We start from the raw sequence: 21,187 nt of genomic DNA on the forward strand, positions 1-21,187 counted from the left end.
TATTGTCCTTCTGCCTCTCTTCTCAACCTGACGTTCATTCCTGGCACTCCGGTATCTTTCTCTGCTCTCCAGTGTCCTGTTATTCCTATAGTTTCTCCACGCCCTTCTACTGTGTTGCTTTGCTATCTTACATCTCTGGTTAAACCATGGGTTTCTCGTCTGCTTTTCGCTTTTTCCTTTTGGACTGGTACAAACTTGTCTGCTGCCTCCTTGCACTTCTGCGTGACGAAAGTCCATCATGTCTTCAGAGGCGTCTGGAGGCTGTGGCCGCCTGGAGACTGTGGGCGTCTGGAGGCTGTGGCCGCCTGGAGGCTGTGGCCGCCTGGAGGCTGTGGGCGCCTGGAGGCTGTGGGCGCCTGGAGGCTGTGGGCGCCTGGAGGCTGTGGCCGCCTGGAGACTGTGGCCGCCTGGAGACTGTGGGCGCCTGGAGGCTGTGGGCGCCTGGAGGCTGTGGGCGCCTGGAGGCTGTGGGCGCCTGGAGACTGTGGGCGTCTGGAGGCTGTGAACGCCTGGAGGCTGTGGATGCCTGGAGGCTGTGGGCGCCTGGAGGCTGTGGGCGCCTGGAGGCTGTGGACGCCTGGAGGCTGTGGCCGCCTGGAGGCTGTGGCCGCCTGGAGGCTGTGGGCGCCTGGAGGCTGTGGGCGCCTGGAGGCTGTGGCCGCCTGGAGGCTGTGGCCGCCTGGAGACTGTGGCCGCCTGGAGACTGTGGGCGTCTGGAGGCTGTGGATGCCTGGAGGCTGTGGACGTCTGGAGGCTGTGGGCGCCTGGAGGCTGTGGACGCCTGGAGGCTGTGGACGCCTGGAGACTGTGGGCGTCTGGAGGCTGTGGGCGCCTGGAGACTGTGGGCGTCTGGAGGCTGTGGACGCCTGGAGGCTGTGGACGCCTGGAAGCTGTGGACGTCTGGAGGCTGTGGGCGTCTGGAGGCTGTGGACACCTGGAGGCTGTGGACGCCTGGAGGCTGTGGACGTCTGGAGGCTGTGGGCGTCTGGAGGCTGTGGACACCTGGAGGCTGTGGATGCCTGGAGGCTGTGGGCGCCTGGAGGCTGTGGACACCTGGAGGCTGTGGACGCCTGGAGGCTGTGGGCGCCTGAAGGCTGTGGACGCCTGGAGGCTGTGGGCGTCTGGAGGCTGTGGATGCCTGGAGGCTGTGGGCGCCTGGAGACTGTGGGCGCCTGGAGGCTGTGAATGCCTGGAGGCTGTGGGCGTCTGGAGGCTGTGGGCGCCTGGAGACTGTGGACGTCTGGAGGCTGTGGATGCCTGGAGGCTGTGGGCGCCTGGAGACTGTGGGCGCCTGGAGGCTGTGAATGCCTGAAGGCTGTGGGCGTCTGGAGGCTGTGGGCGTCTGGAGGCTGTGGGCGCCTGGAGACTGTGGGCGTCTGGAGGCTGTGGACGTCTGGAGGCTGTGGACGCCTGGAGGCTGTGGACGCCTGGAGGCTGTGGACGCCTGGAGACTGTGGGCGTCTGGAGGCTGTGGATGCCTGGAGGCTGTGGATGCCTGGAGGCTGTGGACACCTGGAGACTGTGGGCGTCTGGAGGCTGTGGATGCCTGGAGGCTGTGGATGCCTGGAGGCTGTGGGAGCCTGGAGGCTGTGGACGCCTGGAGACTGTGGGCGCCTGGAGGCTGTGGATGCCTGGAGGCTGTGGACGCCTGGAGGCTGTGGATGCCTGGAGGCTGTGGGCGTCTGGAGGCTGTGGATGCCTGGAGGCTGTGGATGCCTTGAGGCTGTGGGCGTCTGGAGGCTGTGGACGCCTGGAGGCTGTGGATGCCTGGAGGCTGTGGGAGCCTGGAGGCTGTGGACGCCTGGAGACTGTGGGCGCCTGGAGGCTGTGGATGCCTGGAGGCTGTGGGCGCCTGGAGGCTGTGGATGCCTGGAGGCTGTGGGCGTCTGGAGGCTGTGGACGCCTGGAGGCTGTGGACGCCTGGAGACTGTGGGCGTCTGGAGGCTGTGGATGCCTGGAGGCTGTGGATGCCTGGAGGCTGTGGGCGTCTGGAGGCTGTGAATGCCTGGAGGCTGTGGGCGTCTGGAGGCTGTGGGCGCCTGGAGACTGTGGGCGTCTGGAGGCTGTGGACGCCTGGAGGCTGTGGGCGTCTGGAGGCTGTGGGCGCCTGGAGACTGTGGGCGTCTGGAGGCTGTGGACGTCTGGAGGCTGTGGATGCCTGGAGGCTGTGGGCGTCTGGAGGCTGTGGACGCCTGGAGGCTGTGGACGCCTGGAGGCTGTGGACGCCTGGAGACTGTGGGCGTCTGGAGGCTGTGGATGCCTGTAGGCTGTGGGCGCCTGGAGGCTGTGGATGCCTGGAGGCTGTGGGCGCCTGGAGACTGTGGGCGTCTGGAGGCTGTGGATGCCTGGAGGCTGTGGGCGCCTGGAGACTGTGGGCGTCTGGAGGCTGTGGATGCCTGGAGGCTGTGGGCGCCTGGAGACTGTGGGCGTCTGGAGGCTGTGGCCGCCTGGAGACTGTGGGCGTCTGGAGGCTGTGGATGCCTGGAGGCTGTGGATGCCTGGAGGCTGTGGATGCCTGGAGGCTGTGGACGCCTGGAGACTGTGGGCGTCTGGAGGCTGTGGATGCCTGGAGGCTGTGGATGCCTGGAGGCTGTGGACGCCTGGAGACTGTGGGCGTCTGGAGGCTGTGGATGCCTGGAGGCTGTGGGCGTCTGGAGGCTGTGGGCGCCTGGAGGCTGTGGGCGTCTGGAGGCTGTGGGCGCCTGGAGACTGTGGACGCCTGGAGACTGTGGATGCCTGGAGGCTGTGGATGCCTGGAGGCTGTGGCCGCCTGGAGGCTGTGGACGTCTGGAGGCTGTGGACGTCTGGAGGCTGTGGACGTCTGGAGGCTGTGGATGCCTGGAGGCTGTGGAAAATCAAAATCCAAAACCACGACCAGTATTGGACCGTTAATTACAAATGAAGGTACGTACACAGAGGACAACAAAGAGATTAGTGAAATTCTAAGAAGCCAGTATGAGGCTATGTTTAGCACACCAATAAACAACATGAAAGTTGATGACCCAGACAGCTTCTTTATGAATGACATTCAAGCTGCAGATAATATAACGGATATTACCACAAACTCGGAAGACTCTGAAAGAGAAATTGATAATATGCCTATGCACTCAGCTCCTGGGCCTGACTCATGGAATTCAATATTCATAAAGAAATGTAAAGTACCAGTAGCGAGAGCACTCAGCGTAATATGGAGAAAGAGCCTGGATACAGGGGAGATACCAGCAGCACTTAAATCTGCAGATATAGCTCCGTTGCACAAGGGGGGGAGTAAAGCCTTGGCAAAAAATTATAGGCCAGTTGCACTAACATCACACATAATAAAAGTGTTTGAAAGAGTGATTAGGAATCAAATTTCTAGTTTTATGGAAAACAATGAATTGCACAATCCAGGACAACATGGATTTAGAGCGGGAAGATCCTGTCTGTCACAGTTACTCAACCACTATGACAAAATCACAGAAGCCCTAGAAGAAAAGCAAAATGCAGATGTTGTATACACAGACTTTGCAAAGGCGTTCGACAAATGTGACCATGGGGTGATAGCTCACAAAATGAGGTCAATGGGAATAACTGGAAAAGTAGGACGCTGGATACTCAATTTCCTGTCGAACAGAACACAAAGAGTAACAGTCAATCAGATAAAATCGAGTCCAAGCGATGTTAAAAGCTCTGTACCTCAAGGTACAGTCCTTGCACCGCTACTGTTCCTTATTCTCATATCTGATATAGACAAAAATACACGCCACAGCTTCGTGTCGTCCTTTGCAGATGACACAAAAATCAGCATGAAAATTACCTCTGCTGAAGACATTGAAAAACTACAAGCAGATGTCAACAAAGTTTTTGATTGGGCAGCAGAAAATAACATGATGTTTAACAGTGATAAATTTCAGGTACTCAGGTACGGCAAAAATGAGGATCTGAAACATAATACAGGGTACAAAACACAATCGAATCTTCCCATAGTAGAAAAACAGCATGTCAAGGATTTGGGAATAATGATGTCCGACGATCTAACGTTTAGGGAGCATAACCAAGCAAATATCGCGTCAGCCAGAAAAATGATCGGATGGATTACGAGAACTTTCATATCCAGGGATCCCATCACAATGGTTGTACTCTTCAAGTCACTTGTGTTGTCCCGTCTCGAGTACTGCTCAGTACTCACTTCCCCCTTCAGAGCAGGAGAGATTGCAGGAGAGAGGTCTGGGTGTGGCAGGGGATGTCTGGGTGTGGCAGGGGAGGTCTGTGTTGCTGGGAAGGTCTGGGTGTGGTAGGGGAGGTCTGGGTGTGGCAGGGGAGGTCTGGGTGTGGCAGGGGAGGCCTGGGTGTGGCAGGGGAGGTCTGGGTGTGGCAGGGGAGGTCTGGGTGTGGCAGGGGAGGTCTGGGTGTGGCAGGGGAGGTCTGGGTGTAGCAGGGGAGGTCTGGGTGTGGCAGGGGAAGTCTGGGTGTGGCAGGGGAGGCCTGGGTGTGGCAGGGGAGGTCTGGGTGTGGCAGGGGAGGCCTGGGTGAGGCAGGAGAGGTCTGTGTGTGGCAGGGGAGGTCTGGGTGTGGTAGGGGGAGGCCTGGGTGTGGCAGGGAGGCCCGGCATGTGGCAAGGAAGAGCCACTAAAGAGTTTCAACAGTGGTGGGGAAGTTTCCCACGGCAGTAACGCCACACCGTCACGACGCCAAGGACATTCCCTGAACCCAATAATAATCTCAGGAATTTCCCCACAAAATTATTGCCCATTCACTTAATTACAAAAACATGACAACTGAACGAATACTTTCACTACCAGTGGTACACACTACCAGTGGTACACACTACCAGTGGTCCACACTACCAGTGGTCCACACTACCAGAGGTACACACTACCAGTGGTCCACACTACCAGTGGTACACACTACCAGTGGTCCACACTACCAGTGGTACACACTACCAGTGGTCCACACTACCAGTGGTCCACACTACCAGAGGTACACACTACCAGTGGTCCACACTACCAGAGGTATACACTACCAGTGGTCCACACTACCAGTGGTACACACTACCAGTGGTCCACACTACCAGAGGTACACACTACCAGTGGTACACACTACCAGTGGTCCACACTACCAATGGTACACACTATCAGTGGTCCACACTACCAGTGGTACACACTACCAGTGGTCCACACTACCAGTGGTACACACTACCAGTGGTCCACACTACCAGTGGTCCACACTACCAGAGGTACACACTACCAGTGGTACACACTACCAGTGGTACACACTACCAGTGGTCCACACTACCAGAGGTATACACTACCAGTGGTCCACACTACCAGTGGTACACACTACCAGTGGTACACACTACCAGAGGTACACACTACCAGTGGTCCACACTACCAGTGGTCCACACTACCAGTGGTCCACACTACCGGTGGTCCACACTACCAGTGGTCCACACTACCAGAGGTACACACTACCAGTGGTACACACTACCAGTGGTCCACACTACCAGTGGTCCACACTACCAGTGGTCCACACTACCAGTGGTCCAAACTACCAGTGGTCCACACTACCAGTGGTACACACTACCAGTGGTCCACACTACCAGTGGTCCACACTACCAGTGGTACACACTACCAGTGGTACACACTACCAGAGGTACACACTACCAGTGGTCCACACTACCAGTGGTCCACACTACCAGTGGTCCACACTACCAGTGGTACACACTACCAGTGGTCCACACTACCAGAGGTACACACTACCAGTGGTCCACACTACCAGTGGTCCACACTACCAGTGGTCCACACTACCAGTGGTCCACACTACCAGTGGTCCACACTACCAGTGGTACACACTACCAGAGGTACACACTACCAGTGGTCCACACTACCAGAGGTACACACTACCAGTGGTCCACACTACCAGTGGTCCACACTACCAGTGGTCCACACTACCAGTGGTCCACACTACCAGTGGTACACACTACCAGTGGTCCACACTACCAGAGGTACACACTACCAGAGGTACACACTACCAGTGGTCCACACTACCAGAGGTACACACTACCAGAGGTACACACTACCAGAGGTACACACTACCAGTGGTCCACACTACCAGTGGTACACACTACCAGTGGTACACACTACCAGTGGTACACACTACCAGTGGTACACACTACCAGTGGTACACACTACCAGTGGTACACACTACCAGAGGTACACACTACCAGTGGTCCACACTACCAGAGGTACACACTACCAGTGGTCCACACTACCAGAGGTACACACTACCAGTGGTCCACACTACCATTGGTCCACACTACCAGTGGTACACACTACCAGTGGTCCACACTACCAGTGGTCCACACTACCAGAGGTACACACTACCAGAGGTACACACTACCAGTGGTCCACACTACCAGTGGTACACACTACCAGAGGTACACACTACCAGTGATACACACTACCAGTGGTCCACACTACCAGTGGTCCACACTACCAGTGGTCCACACTACCAGTGGTACACACTACCAGAGGTACACACTACCAGAGGTACACACTACCAGTGGTCCACACTACCAGAGGTACAGACTACCAGAGGTACACACTACCAGTGGTCCACACTACCAGAGGTACACACTACCAGAGGTACACACTACCAGTGGTACACACTACCAGTGGTACACACTACCAGTGGTACACACTACCAGTGGTACACACTACCAGTGGCCCACACTACCAGTGGCCCACACTACCAGAGGTACACACTACCAGTGGTACACACTACCAGTGGTACACACTACCAGTGGTCCACACTACCAGTGGTCCACACTACCAGAGGTACACACTACCAGTGGTACACACTACCAGTGGTACACACTACCAGTGGTCCACACTACCAGTGGTACACACTACCAGTGGTACACACTACCAGTGGTCCACACTACCAGAGGTACACACTACCAGTGGCCCACACTACCAGAGGTACACACTACCAGTGGTACACACTACCAGTGGTACACACTACCAGTGGTCCACACTACCAGAGGTACACACTACCAGTGGTACACACTACCAGTGGTCCACACTACCAGAGGTCCACACTACCAGTGTACCTCTGGAAGTGTGTACCAATGGTAGTGTGTACCACTGGTAGTGTGGACCACTACCAGTGGTACACACTACCAGTGTACCTCTGGTAATGTGTACCAATGGTAGTGTGTACCACTGGTAGTATGTACCACTGGTAGTGTGGACCACTGGTAGTGGTCCAAGACCAGTCACTTGTCCCCTCCTGTTCCCCAATCCTATTTCTCTAATCCCTCCCTCCAATCCTTTGTCTCCCAGTCCTTCCAATCCTCCCCACCTGTTCTGTCCCCCTCGTGCTCCTGTCCTCTATACCAGTGACGAATTGGAGTGCCAGTAACCTCTGCGCCGTAAACCGTGCTCGCGAGTTTACCTTAGGTGGACAGTCCAGCTTGTTACCTACGAGGTGGTTGTTACTGCCTAGTTCAGTTTCTGGGAGAGGACCGCCCCCCCCCACGCAAGTGTCAAGCTTTTCATTGGCCAAGAGCTGAAGCTTTTGGTTCATTGGGTACATGTGCCAGGGAGGCCTAGTGGGCAGAGTCCCCCAGGGTAGTGCCACACGTCCCATTGGCTGGCCTCGCAGGCCTAGAGTGAACTTTTGAATTCATTGGCTCTAGACTTCGAGAGGCGGGGCTTATTGGGCTTAGGAAAACTTAGAGAAGGAGGAGCTTGTTCCTACTGGTTTAGTTTAAGGAAATATTAAGTTTAGTGAGTCTTTGTGAGTTAGTGGGGAAAGGTCCGCCATCAGGGCCAGAGAGCAGCCACTCAACACCCTGTGGCCGGTTTTACAGTTTTAAGGTAGAGTGTGCGTGAGTGTTCATGTCCATCAGTAGATATCATCGCCTCTTGGGGTATTTCCAGCTAGGATATATCTCAAATTGATTTCAATACACGTGTTTTAATTAAATAAAGTGTATTAAGGTATTTGTGTTTAGTTATCGGTTCCCCTTTGATTAATACCGAGTCATTCTTTTATGTGGTATTCCATGTGTTGTATTTGAAGTCCCTAAATCTAAGCAAAGTAAGATCTATATTATATTCCCCAAGCCTTATTACCAAGATTCCTATGCCCCTTGAGTTAATGATTATTGATCTCTATCCTTCCTGGGAGATCACCAATAGACACATTCACAAGTCAGGGAGGTGGTGGTGGCAGTGTACAATTAACTTTTTATTCATTATCTTTAAATAAAAAAAAAATCAGTTGTTGCTCCCCCCCATCATTTAATATTTCAGTTTTTATATTAGCGGTTGGTCAGTGAGGGGTCACAGTGATTCTGCGAGCAGTGTTAAGCTGGGGTGTTGAGTAAGGGAATAGCAAGGACGGGTTACTCTTATACTAAACTTACTTACAAATACACAAAAGTACTCTTATTGCTACAAAAACATACAGAAACAAAACTATATACACCATGCAGACTGACTGTTGTAAGCTGACATTCTTGGCACAAAGTTGCGCGCGCGCGCGCGCGCTCTCTCTCTCTCTCTCTCTCTCTCTCTCTCTCTCTCTCTCTCTCTCTCTCTCTCTCTCTCTCTCTCTCTCTCTCTCTCTCTCTCTCTCTCTCTCTCTCTCTCTCTCCAGGATATAATCAAGCCTTCCACTGTGGCTCATCCAGGCTACTTGTTCACCAATAACCTTAATCTCACTGTTGTTCATTATATGCTATATGTTCGTTCTTGGTGAGTATACTCACTGTGTACTCAGGTACACAATGAGCGAGGGTGCGAGACCTTAACATATCACACAAGTTACACTTCATTAACAACTATTCCATGTTGCCGTGAACAGTTGTATGGAGGTGTGAGTGGGATGTGAGCGGTCACTCCCAGCACTTGTGTGTTGTGAGTCACACAGGTGCTTCGTGGCTCGTCTTCCTCATATGGTGCAGCTCTTACCCCTCACATCTGCCTCTCCCCAATATCTATTGTTGACACCCTCTCGCTGCTACCTTGTGGTGGTGTTGTTGAGGCACTCTTGGCCCTCCAGTCTCCTCTACTCCACCTTGAGACGCACGCCACCTGAACGCCACAGGAAGACCGGACATAATAGCCAATATGATCCAATACCCTTAACGCTATTGTGGCTTGCATTATAAACATTCAATCACACACACACATACACAGTGAAGAAACAAGTGATGAAACAGAAAAGGGGAGAACAGATACACAGAAAATGACAAGGAGGTGTGTGACGAACTTTACAAGAGATTCCAGAAGGTCGTCACAATTGAACAAGAAGAAGCCCTTGTACTAAGAGAGGAGGCGGCAAACCAAGCACCCTTGGAGAAATTTTAACTCACCAGTGATTGGGACAAAAAGAATCTGTTTGAGCTGAATGTGACAAAGGCCCTGACAGAATCTCACCGGGGATACTAAGGGAGGTTGCAGAATCACAAAGTGTGTCACACTCTCTATCATGTATAACAGGTTACTGGAAACAGATCTACCAGAAAGTTGGAAGACAGCTAATGTAGTCGCAATATACTAAATGGGTGACAAGCAAGAGGCAATGAACTACAGGCCAGTTTCCCTAACTTGTAAACCATGAAAGGTGATGAGAAGATCGTGAGGAAAACGCTCGTAAAACATCTGGATGAAAAGAGCTTTTAAACACACCACCAGCATGGGTTCCGGGATGGTAAATCGTGCCTCACAGGTTTAATAGAATTCTATGACCAAGCGACAAAAATTTGGCAAGAAAGAGAAGGACGGCCAGACTGCATTCTCTTGGACTATCAGAAAACCTTTGGCACAGTACCCCAAAAGAAGCTGTTGCAAAAGTTGGAGCAACAGTCAGGAGTAAAAGGGAAGGTGCTCCAGTGGATAAGGGAGTATCTAAGCAACAGGAAACAGCGAGTAACGGTGAGGAGGGGGAGACATCAGAGTGGCGAGATGTCACCAGCGGAGTCCCACAGGGCTCGGTACTTGGCCCCATTCTGTTTCTAATATATGTAAACAATCTTCCAGAGGGTATACACTCATTCCTCTCAATGTTTGCTGATAATGCAAAAATTATGAGAAGAATCAAGACCGATGAAGATAGACAGAGACTACAGGATGACCTGGACAAACTGGAGGAATAGTCTAAAAAATGGCTACTAAAGTTTAACTCAGGAAAGTGCAAAGTAATGGAATTAGGCGAAGGGAGCAGGAGGCTGAACACAAGAAACCATCTGGGAGGTGAAGTCCTGCAATCATCAGATAGAGAGAAAAATCTGGGGGTTGATGTCACACCGATCCTGTCCCCAGAAGCCCACATCAAAAGGATATCATCAGCAGCATATGTTAGATTGGCCAACATAAGAAACTAGTGTAAGGATATCTAGTTAAACACAAGACAAAGTTAGAGAAGATTTAAATGTATGCCACCAGACTAGTCCCAGAACTGAGAGGTATGAGCTACGAGTAAAGGCTACCGGGGCTAAACCTCACGTCCCTAGAAAACCGAAGAGTAAGGGGAGACATGATATCCACCTACAAAATTCTCGGAGTAACTGACAGGGTGGACAAAGACAAACTCTTCAGCACGGGTGGGACACGAACAAGAGGACACAGGTGGAAATTGAGTACCCAGATGAGCCACAGAGACATTAGAAAGAACGTTTCCAGTGTCAGAGTAGTTAACAGGTGGAATGCATTAGGCAGTGATGTGGTGGAGGCTGACTCCATACACAGTTTCAAATGTAGATATGACAGAGCCCAGTAGGCTCAGGAATCTGTACACCAGTTGATTGACAGTAGAGAGGCGGGACCAAAGAGCCGGAGCTCAACTCCCGCAAGCACAATTAGGTGAGTTAGGTAAGTACACACACACATATCCCTCCCCCCCACACACACACCGTGGATTCTAAAAGAAGGTGCAGAAGCACTAAGTGTGCCACTCTCTATGGTGTATAACAGGTCACTGGAAACGGGAGATCTTCCGGAAAGCTGGAAGAGCTAATGTAGTCCCAATTTACAAAAAGGGTGACAGGCAAGAGGCACTTAACTACAGGCCAGTTTCCCTAACTTGTATACCATGCAAGGTGATGGAGAAGATCATGAGGAAAAGGCTCGTAGAACATCTGGAGGGGAGCAGCTTTGTAACGCACCACCAGCATGGGTTCAGAGATGGTAAATCGTGCCGCACAGGCCTATTAGAATTCTATGACCAAGCAACACAAATTAGGCAGGAAACAGAAGGGTGGGCAGACTGCATTTTCTTGGACTTTCAGAAAGCCTTTGACACAGTACCTCACAAAAGGCTGTTACAAAAGTTGGAGCAGCAGGCAGGAGTCAAAGGTAAGGTGCTCCAGTGGATAAGGGAGTATCTAAGCAATAGGAAACGGCGAGTAACGGTGAGGGGGGAGGCATCAGAGTGGCGAGATGTCACCAGCGGGGTTCCACAGGACTCTGTACCTGGACCCATCCTGTTTCCAGTATATGTAAATGACCTTCCAGAGGGTATAGACTCATTCCTCTCAATGTTTGCTGATGATGCAAAAATTATGAGAAGAATCAAAACAGATGAAGATAGACAGAGACTACAGGACGACCTGGACAAGCTGGAGGAATGGTCTAGAAAATGGCTGCTAAAGTTCTACTCAGGAAAGTGTAAAGTAATGAAATTAGGCGAAGGGAGCAGAAGGCTGAACACAAGGTACCATCTGGGAGGTGAAATCCTGCAAGAGTCAAATAGAGAGAACGATCTGGGGGGTCGATATCACACCGAACCTGTCCCCAGAGGCCCACATCAAGAGACTATCTTCAGCGACATATGCTAGACTGGCCAATATAAGAATTGCCTTTAGAAACTTGTGTAAGGAATCGTTCAGGACCTTGTATACCACTTATGTAAGACCAAGCCTGGAGTATGCAGCTCCAGTCTGGAGTCCAACCTGTCTCCTGAAGCCCACATAAAAAGAATAACATCTGCAGCATACGCGAGTCTGGTTAACATCAGAACAGCCTTCAGGAACCTGTGTAAGGAATCATTCAGAACCATTTACACCACATATGTAAGACCAATCCTGGAGTATGCGGCCCGTACCTTGTCAGCATGGAGCCCGTACCTTGTCACGCACAAAACGAAGCTGGAAAAAGTTCAGAGGTATGCCACTAGGCTAGTCCCAGAACTAAGAGGCATGAGTTACGAGGAAACGCTGTGGGAAATGCACCTCACGACACTGGAAGACAGAAGGATAAGGGGAGACATGATAGCTACCTACAAAATTCTTTGAGGAATTGGCAGAGTAGATAAAGATAAACTTTTTAACACGGGTGATACGCGAACAAGGGGACACAGGTGGAGACTGAGTACCCAAATGTGCCACAGGGACGTTAGAAAGAACTTTTTCAGTGTCAGAGTAGTTAACAGGTGGAATGCATTAGGCAGTGATGTGGTGGAGGCTGACTCCATGCACAGTTTCTAATGTAGATATGATAGAGCTCAGTAGGCTCAGGAACCTGTACACCAGTTGATTGACGGTTAAAAGGCGGGACCAAAAAGCCAGAGCTCAACCCCCGCAAGCACAAACAGGTGATTACACACACACACACACACACACACACACACACACACAGAGGGCTCCATACTGAAATTGAAATAAGTTTATTGAGGTAAAATACACACAAAGGGATGAAGTAGCTCAAGCTATTCTCACCCCGTTCAGTACAATGTGTTCATACATATATATACACACATCACAAACAATAAACTTACTGGCGAACATTGTGAGAAGGGCGCCATACTCACCTGAGTCACTTTCACTCAGCAGCGTCACCACTGCCTTACTCAACACCCGCCGCCATTTCTTTTACTCTCGCTTTTCCTAACCTTCACAATTGTAATCTATGCACGACACACATCCGGGCACGCATACACATACACGCTCCCACCTGGGCACACTAAAAGAATAATCCAACACGTGGATACTAGAGTTTAACTCCAGTACGTGCAAGCCGATGAATACTGTATGTGTATTCGAAACTGGAGTGCTAAGATAAGATACCAAAATGGATTTAAAATGTTCATGGATTAGACAAAAAGAATTGGGAATGCCTTAACATTGATGCAATCATCTCAAGCTCACCTCGACTAGATGTCATCAGCTGCACATGCAATAGTAGTCAGCATTAGCTCTTCCTTCAGAAATGTGACACTGAGTCGTTAAAGACCTGCACATTTCACAGCTGGAAGATACACCGCCGCCATGACTTCTAAATCTCGTCAAAAAGAAAGCAGGAGAAAGTCGTGAGGCATCCCAAGTGACTGGTCTCCGAGCTGAAAGGCACGAGTTGTCAGTAAAGGATAAATGTAATTAATCATCATGTTTCTGAGGGAATTAACAGAGCAGACATGATCACCGCATGAAAGTACTCTGGAGAAGGACAAACATGAGTAGTTAGCTTGCGTGGTACGTGAACAAGGACACGGATGGAACCTAACTGCTTGAACAAGTCCATAAAGAAGTGCTCTAATAAACTGGTTGACGCACCCTACTCCTTATATGTAATGACAATGCCCAATAGGCACGGAAACCGGCGATAAAGTCGACTACGATTGACAGACTGGACCAAGAGCTTAAGCTTAAACCTTAAGCTAGCACATCCAAGTGAGAACAATTAAGTGAGCACACTGCTCAGCCAATCCCAGGAACCAGTGCAAATGAATCAGGAACATAGAGGCACTTTTTGTTTAATAACCAGCTGAGGAAGACAGCACTGTGCTGCTGTCCTCATATGTAAGAGAAGGTTAGACACTATGGGGCAAGAACTAGCAGTTAAGGTTGACCCAGCATCCCCCATCTGAGGTAATGTCTCCTCACACAAGGCATGCGAGTAGTGACTATTACCCTGTACTATCAACCTTCACCTATACTATCTTATCTTCTCCAATCCGGCAGCGAATGAGTTACAAGGTTCCTGGGCTGTGCCATTAACCCTACCATCAGTGACCACCTGACACTCACTAATGTAACACTCAGTTGTCTGACCTCTGTCTCAGAGCTCACGGGTGCTCAGTCTTGCCAAACGTTGACTGTCGCAAAGTAACTTCACATAAAAAATCTAAGCCCTCGCTTCTTGCAGGTCGGGTTTCTCCCGATGGAGCAAGTGATTGGGCACTCATGCTCCCTTACTCCGTTATCATATATCCCAGTTACTTGTCCTCAGTCAGTGTAAGTGTCCCACAGTATACTTAGTGCTTCCTGTCCTTAACTACCTCACCTGGGTGAGTGTGTGTGGTGGTCGCCTTGTGCTGCTCACCGGACATAGAGTGTGTTGGCTCGTTCGAGGCCCCTGATGTCTCTCTGCTCTCAGACTCACTGTCTTGTTGGGTCACCGTAGAATGGAGACCGGGATGTCTAGTGACTGGTAGAGAACCCCAGGTATTACAGCAGTGACAATGAAAATGATGAAACTGAAAGAGTTAATGCAGGACACTGTAGGATGACTTAGAGAAAGTACAAAAATAGTCAGATGAAATGGCTGCTGACCTTTGACCTGGGTGAGAAGGGAACTCTCCCTTCTCACCCTCTCTTTCTCTCTCTCTCTCTCTCTCTCTCAGAACATTTAAGATGCAGGTGATGATACACAACCTTCCCAACATGAACCTGAGTCCTGGCTTTGTTGCAGTTGACTCTTCCCTTTCACAGTATATCCTTCAATGCTCCAACCTTCTAAACAAACGTGATCTGACTTTAGCTTTGCTCTCTCTAGCCTCTCTTTCCTCTCTCTCTCTTTAACCATTTAGTTTATTGCAGTTTTTCCTTATTTACTTTTTATTTTTTGTTTTTCTACGTCTTTATTCCGTTCCTATTCTTCGTTTTCGTGTACTTCTTAAGTTTGTTTCTACTTCTTCCTGATTTTCCTTAATTTTTATATTTTATCTTATCTTATCCTTTTTATTCTTTGTTTTCATCTTATTCTTACCTTCCTCCTTATTCTTACATTCTTTCGTTTACATGCGTTTCACCTTTTATCTCTCTCTCTCTCTTACCTTATTTATTGCTTGTCTCCTCCTCTCTCTCTCCATCACACGAACTGATAATGGTCCTGGACGGACCGAAACCTCCTGGCTCCTTCCTTTTCAGACGAGTGCTTCTTGAATCAGCACTTACGATGTGTGGCGGTAGACATAACGCCTAGACTATCACCAGCACGTATTGTCACGTGGACACGTTCACCTGCCTCACGTGGTCACGTTCACCTGCCTCACGTGGCCACGTTCACCTGCCTCACGTGGCCACGTTCACCTGCCTCACGTGACGTTACATTATTGTGACGTTCACCATTGTAAACATTGTTCAACTGTTGTTGTCTTGCTTCATTGTTCTGTAAGTATGTTGTTAGTCAAGTATTGGAAGTCAAGCGGTGAAGTTTGTTATGTTCTAATAATTATAGTGTAACAAACCACAACAATTCAAACACAGTTTTGAAACGAAAATATCTGACCAATATGGAAGGTCTTGATTTCTATCGCAATCATGGCGACCTCGGTTTGAGAGAGCCAATCAGTGCGGGTCATGAATGAGCTCAGCCAATGGGAGTGAGCCACGGGGAGCCTATAAAAGGGGCCGTGCGTGATCCAGGCGCCATTGTCGCAGGAGACTGCGAATGGTGATGACATCACGGTTGCAGCTGAACAAGACTTTGAATCTATGATTAGAAGATCATCAAATGCACTGTGTGTGTTGCAGCCAAGTGTGTCATCTTGTCCAGCTTTATCTTCATGTGTCAAAGATGTCTGGACCATCAGAGATTCCCTTACTATAATGATAGGCGTGACACAAGGGCGCGTGCCTCAGCATTCCTCAACGGCAAATGCTGTCGACATTTCAAAATAAAAACATACGAATACAGTAAACTGTAGTAGACCTACTGACCTACAAACGGCAGCTTCAATTTATATTCACCCAAGTTCATTAATATGTTTAACCTACGCTTGAAACAACATATAAAGATTCGAGGTGAAGCTAGAGGATGTGAAGGGGGTGATAAAGGACAGAGAGGTGTGAGGTAATCTGGGAGTACAATACCCACTACAACCACAGTTACCTCTCACGGACACATTATGACACTTGTCCTCAAACAACGTCGCTTTTCGCTCGAATGCGTCACTAAAGCTATGTTGCTAATTGTTCGTACTAGAAAATGAAAGCGAATGGCGAAAGTGACGTAGTGTCCCGTTTTCTGTTTTGGGTCCTCTGGCTTAGTCTGGTAGGTTAGGTTAGGACACTTTAAATTGACCGTTTTCTAGAGGTTGGGACACCTCAGGAGTACAAGCTGGGTTACGACACACAAGTGGCCAACTGTAAAAGCCCAGTTGATCACATGTAATCAATAAGTTAAATAATAACTAATATCTGGTTATGACAAGCGTTGAGAGGTGAGACACTGAGCATCATCACTAGGTGACGACCCTGCACCACTGACCAGCCCACTACAGGCTCCTGCACCACTGACCAGCCCACTACAGGCTCCTGCACCACTGACCAGCCCACTACAGGCTCCTGCACCACTGACCAGCCCACTACAGGCTCCTGCACCACTGACCAGCCCACTACAGGCTCCTGCACCACTGACCAGCCCACTACGGGCTCCTGCACCACTGACCAGCCCACTACAGGCTCCTGCACCACTGACCAGCCCACTACAGGCTCCTGCACCACTGACCAGCCCACTACGGGCTCCTGCACCACTGACCAGCCCACTACAGGCTCCTGCTCCACTGACCAGCCCACTACAGGCTCCTGCACCACTGACCAGCCCACTACAGGCTCCTGCACCACTGACCAGCCCACTACAGGCTCCTGCACCACTGACCAGCCCACTACAGACTCCTGCACCACTGACCAGCCCACTACAGGCTCCTGCACCACTGACCAGCCCACTACAGGCTCCTGCACCACTGACCAGCCCACTACAGGCTCCTGCACCACTGACCAGCCCACTACAGGCTCCTGCACCACTGACCAGCCCACTACAGGCTCCTGCACCACTGACCAGCCCACTACAGGCTCCTGCACCACTGACCAGCCCACTACAGGCTCCTGCACCACTGACCAGCCCACTACAGGCTCCTGCACCACTGACCAGCCCACTACAGGCTCCTGCACCACTGACCAGCCCACTACAGGCTCCTGCACCACTGACCAGCCCACTACAGGCTCCTGCACCACTGACCAGCCCACTACAGGCTCCTGCACCACTGACCAGCCCACTACAGGCTCCTGCACCATACTAGCACCCCACACACCTGTACACATGGTGTGTGTACCAACACCCCACACACACACCTGTACACATGGTGTGTGTACCAACACCCCACACACACACCTGTACACATGGTGTGTGTACCAACACAACCCCGTGAGCGTCTTCCACCAACCCCCAACTTACACAAAGCTGTTAACACTTCAAGAATATTCCTCGCTGAAGGCTACATTAGCGATGGAGGTTATAAGCCTACAAGGTAGGAATGTCTGTGGCTGGACTGTTCTTGCCTAACACCCCTTCCTGTGTTGTTAGGCAGGTGGGGTTCACCTTGTAGCGTGGGGCAAGGTCACTACCACGTGGGTCAAGGTCACCTTGTAGCGTGGGTCTAGGTCACCTTGTAGCGTGGGTCTAGGTCACCTTGTAGCGTGGGGCAAGGTCACTACCACGTGGGTCAAGGTCATCTTGCAGCGTGGGTCTAGGTCACCTTGTAGCGTGGGTCTAGGTCACCTTGTAGCGTGGGTCTAGGTCACCTTGTAGCGTGGGTCTAGGTCACCTTGTAGCGTGGGTCTAGGTCACCTTGTAGCGTGGGTCTAGGTCACCTTGTAGCGTGGGTCTAGGTCACCTTGTAGCGTGGGTCTAGGTCACCTTGTAGCGTGGGTCTAGGTCACCTTGTAGCGTGGGTCTAGGTCACCTTGTAGCGTGGGTCTAGGTCACCTTGTAGCGTGGGTCTAGGTCACCTTGTAGCGTGGGTCTAGGTCACCTTGTAGCGTGGGTCTAGGTCACCTTGTAGCGTGGGTCTAGGTCACCTTGTAGCGTGGGTCTAGGTCACCTTGTAGCGTGGGTCTAGGTCACCTTGTAGCGTGGGTCTAGGTCACCTTGTAGCGTGGGTCTAGGTCACCTTGTAGCGTGGGTCTAGGTCACCTTGTAGCGTGGGTCTAGGTCACCTTGTAGCGTGGGTCTAGGTCACCTTGTAGCGTGGGTCTAGGTCACCTTGTAGCGTGGGTCTAGGTCACCTTGTAGCGTGGGTCTAGGTCACCTTGTAGCGTGGGTCTAGGTCACCTTGTAGCGTGGGTCTAGGTCACCTTGTAGCGTGGGTCTAGGTCACCTTGTAGCGTGGGTCTAGGTCACCTTGTAGCGCGGGTTGTAATCATTACTCACGTGGTAAATCACGCTGTATTTGCGTCACTGTACAGTTACACCGCTACAGACCCTGGACGCAACCAGGGCTGCTTAATGACCCTTAGTCTGGGTCATTAAGGTGTAAACACTAGTTAAGACAAAACCAATATTATAATAACTCTGGTTGAACATCTACCAAGACAATGTCTTGAATCATTGGGTTCGTAGTGGCAGGGAGCATATGCTATCTATACGTTTACATCTATATTGTTATTCTTTATTACTTGGAAAAATGGCGAGAAAGCTTTAGTTTCCAGCCGTCTTTAGCTCGGTAAGTCTGTGACCCAGCTTTAAGCTTCCCAGACACAGCAGGTGCAGAGGAGGAAAACGTTTAAAATACACACAGGTGAGGACCTTGTGTGACTCTTGAATTCAGGAACACAGATCAAAACCTTGCTTGCTTATTCATGACTTTTGCTTCTAATTCAGCGCGTGTCTGGCAGGTGTATACATGTAGGTGCTGGCCTTCATATATGTGACTCGTAGGTGCTGGCCTTTATATATGTGACTCGTAGGTGCTGGCCTTTATATATGTGACTCGTAGGTGCTGGCCTTCATATATGTGACTCGTAGGTGTTGGCCTTTATATATGTGACTCGTAGGTGCTGGCCTTCATATATGTGACTCGTAGGTGCTGGCCTTCATATATGACTCGTAGGTGCTGGCCTTTATATATGTGACTCGTAGGTGCTGGCCTTCATATATGTGACTCGTAGGTGCTGGCCTTCATATATGACTCGTAGGTGCTGGCCTTTATATATGTGACTCGTAGGTGCTGGCCTTCATATATGACTCGTAGGTGCTGGCCTTTATATATGTGACTCGTAGGTGCTGGCCTTTATATATGTGACTCGTAGGTGCTGGCCTTTATATATGTGACTCGTAGGTGCTGGCCTTCATATATGTGACTCGTAGGTGCTGGCCTTCATATATGTGACTCGTAGGTGCTGGCCTTCATATATGTGACTCGTAGGTGCTGGCCTTCATATATGACTCGTAGGTGCTGGCCTTCATATATGACTCGTAGGTGCTGGCCTTTATATATGTGACTCGTAGGTGCTGGCCTTTATATGTGACTCGTAGGTGCTGGCCTTTATATGTGACTCGTAGGTGCTGGCCTTTATATATGTGACTCGTAGGTGCTGGCCTTCATATATGACTCGTAGGTGCTGGCCTTTATATATGTGACTCGTAGGTGCTGGCCTTTATATGTGACTCGTAGGTGCTGGCCTTTATATGTGACTCGTAGGTGCTGGCCTTTATATATGTGACTCGTAGGTGCTGGCCTTTATATATGTGACTCGTAGGTGCTGGCCTTTATATATGTGACTCGTAGGTGCTGGCCTTCATATATGTGACTCGTAGGTGCTGGCCTTCATATATGTGACTCGTAGGTGCTGGCCTTCATATATGTGACTCGTAGGTGCTGGCCTTCATATATGACTCGTAGGTGCTGGCCTTCATATATGACTCGTAGGTGCTGGCCTTTATATATGTGACTCGTAGGTGCTGGCCTTTATATGTGACTCGTAGGTGCTGGCCTTTATATGTGACTCGTAGGTGCTGGCCTTTATATATGTGACTCGTAGGTGCTGGCCTTTATATGTGACTCGTAGGTGCTGGCCTTTATATGTGACTCGTAGGTGCTGGCCTTTATATATGTGACTCGTAGGTGCTGGCCTTCATATATGTGACTCGTAGGTGCTGGCCTTTATATATGTGACTCGTAGGTGCTGGCCTTTATATGTGACTCGTAGGTGCTGGCCTTTATATATGTGACTCGTAGGTGCTGGCCTTTATATGTGACTCGTAGGTGCTGGCCTTTATATGTGACTCGTAGGTGCTGGCCTTCATATATGACTCGTAGGTGCTGGCCTTCATATATGTGACTCGTAGGTGCTGGCCTTTATATATGTGACTCGTAGGTGCTGGCCTTCATATATGTGACTCGTAGGTGCTGGCCTTCATATATGTGACTCGTAGGTTCTGGCCTTCATATATGTGACTCGTAGGTGTTGGCTTTATCATACCTCAGCCTATCAGGAGTCACGTGTGGACTGTGGCTGGGAGAGTGTGTGGATACTTTCCGTATATAACCTTGTTACTCTGATATTTGGGTCAAAGATATAAATGAAGAAACATAGACATTTGTAAGTGTAGGATCACCTCACCCTACGATTCATCTACACTCCTTATCGTAGAGTGCCGAAGAACAGGGTGAGGTGATTGCTGCCTAATAGTTCTCTGTCGGGTCTGCTATCTTCTCACGGGATCAATGGAGGGCCATCAAACAATTGTATGCTCGGAGTTGAATTCATTTAAATGTTGATCACTGGCATCAGCTGCTGAACATAGCCTCAAGTGCCTCCTACAGTCACTGGCGCCTGTGATTATTATGGTGTTCTTCACTATGTCCTGCTCTGATGTTGCTTAATACCTCCTGCTCGTAAGTGAGACCTCTACTGACAGTACTCGTGGAGTGTCCAACATGGCATACAGTTCGGAGCGCACCGTCCACAGTATTATACACTCATATCGATACACTTCATCAGTACACTTCAGTTTGTCAGAGGAGGAAGACATGTTGCTTCTCATAATGAGGCGAAGCTCAATGAGGGTTGTTATATTAAATGATAGGACCAATCCTTGTGTTTTCACTGTGAGGTTTACAATCCATATAAGTTATGTCCCATATTGCATTTTCATCCTACTTATAGGCCTGAGTAAATGTATTTTTATAATACACTATA

General features: G+C 50.2%; 2 protein-coding genes across 2 annotated transcripts; both read right to left on the reverse strand.

Annotated features, from left to right (window-relative positions):
- Nucleotides 1–236: 236 nt before the first annotated feature.
- Nucleotides 237–15,528, reverse strand: LOC123752835 (proline-rich protein 36-like). Its single transcript, XM_069300364.1, has 2 exons — nt 15,495–15,528; nt 237–2,845 (listed from the first exon to the last, which is right to left on the reverse strand). The coding sequence occupies exons 1-2, from the start codon at nt 15,526–15,528 to the stop codon at nt 237–239; spliced, it is 2,643 nt and encodes an 880-aa protein (XP_069156465.1).
- Nucleotides 15,529–16,387: 859 nt separating this feature from the next.
- On the reverse strand, nt 16,388–17,281 carry LOC138373628 (uncharacterized). Its single transcript, XM_069339964.1, has one exon. It carries the CDS (start codon nt 17,279–17,281, stop codon nt 16,388–16,390), a length of 894 nt encoding a protein of 297 aa, XP_069196065.1.
- Between the last annotated feature and the right edge of the window lie 3,906 nt (nt 17,282–21,187).

The sequence above is a fragment of the Procambarus clarkii genome, chromosome 43, assembly GCF_040958095.1.
Source record: "Procambarus clarkii isolate CNS0578487 chromosome 43, FALCON_Pclarkii_2.0, whole genome shotgun sequence".
Taxonomy (NCBI): domain Eukaryota; kingdom Metazoa; phylum Arthropoda; class Malacostraca; order Decapoda; family Cambaridae; genus Procambarus; species Procambarus clarkii.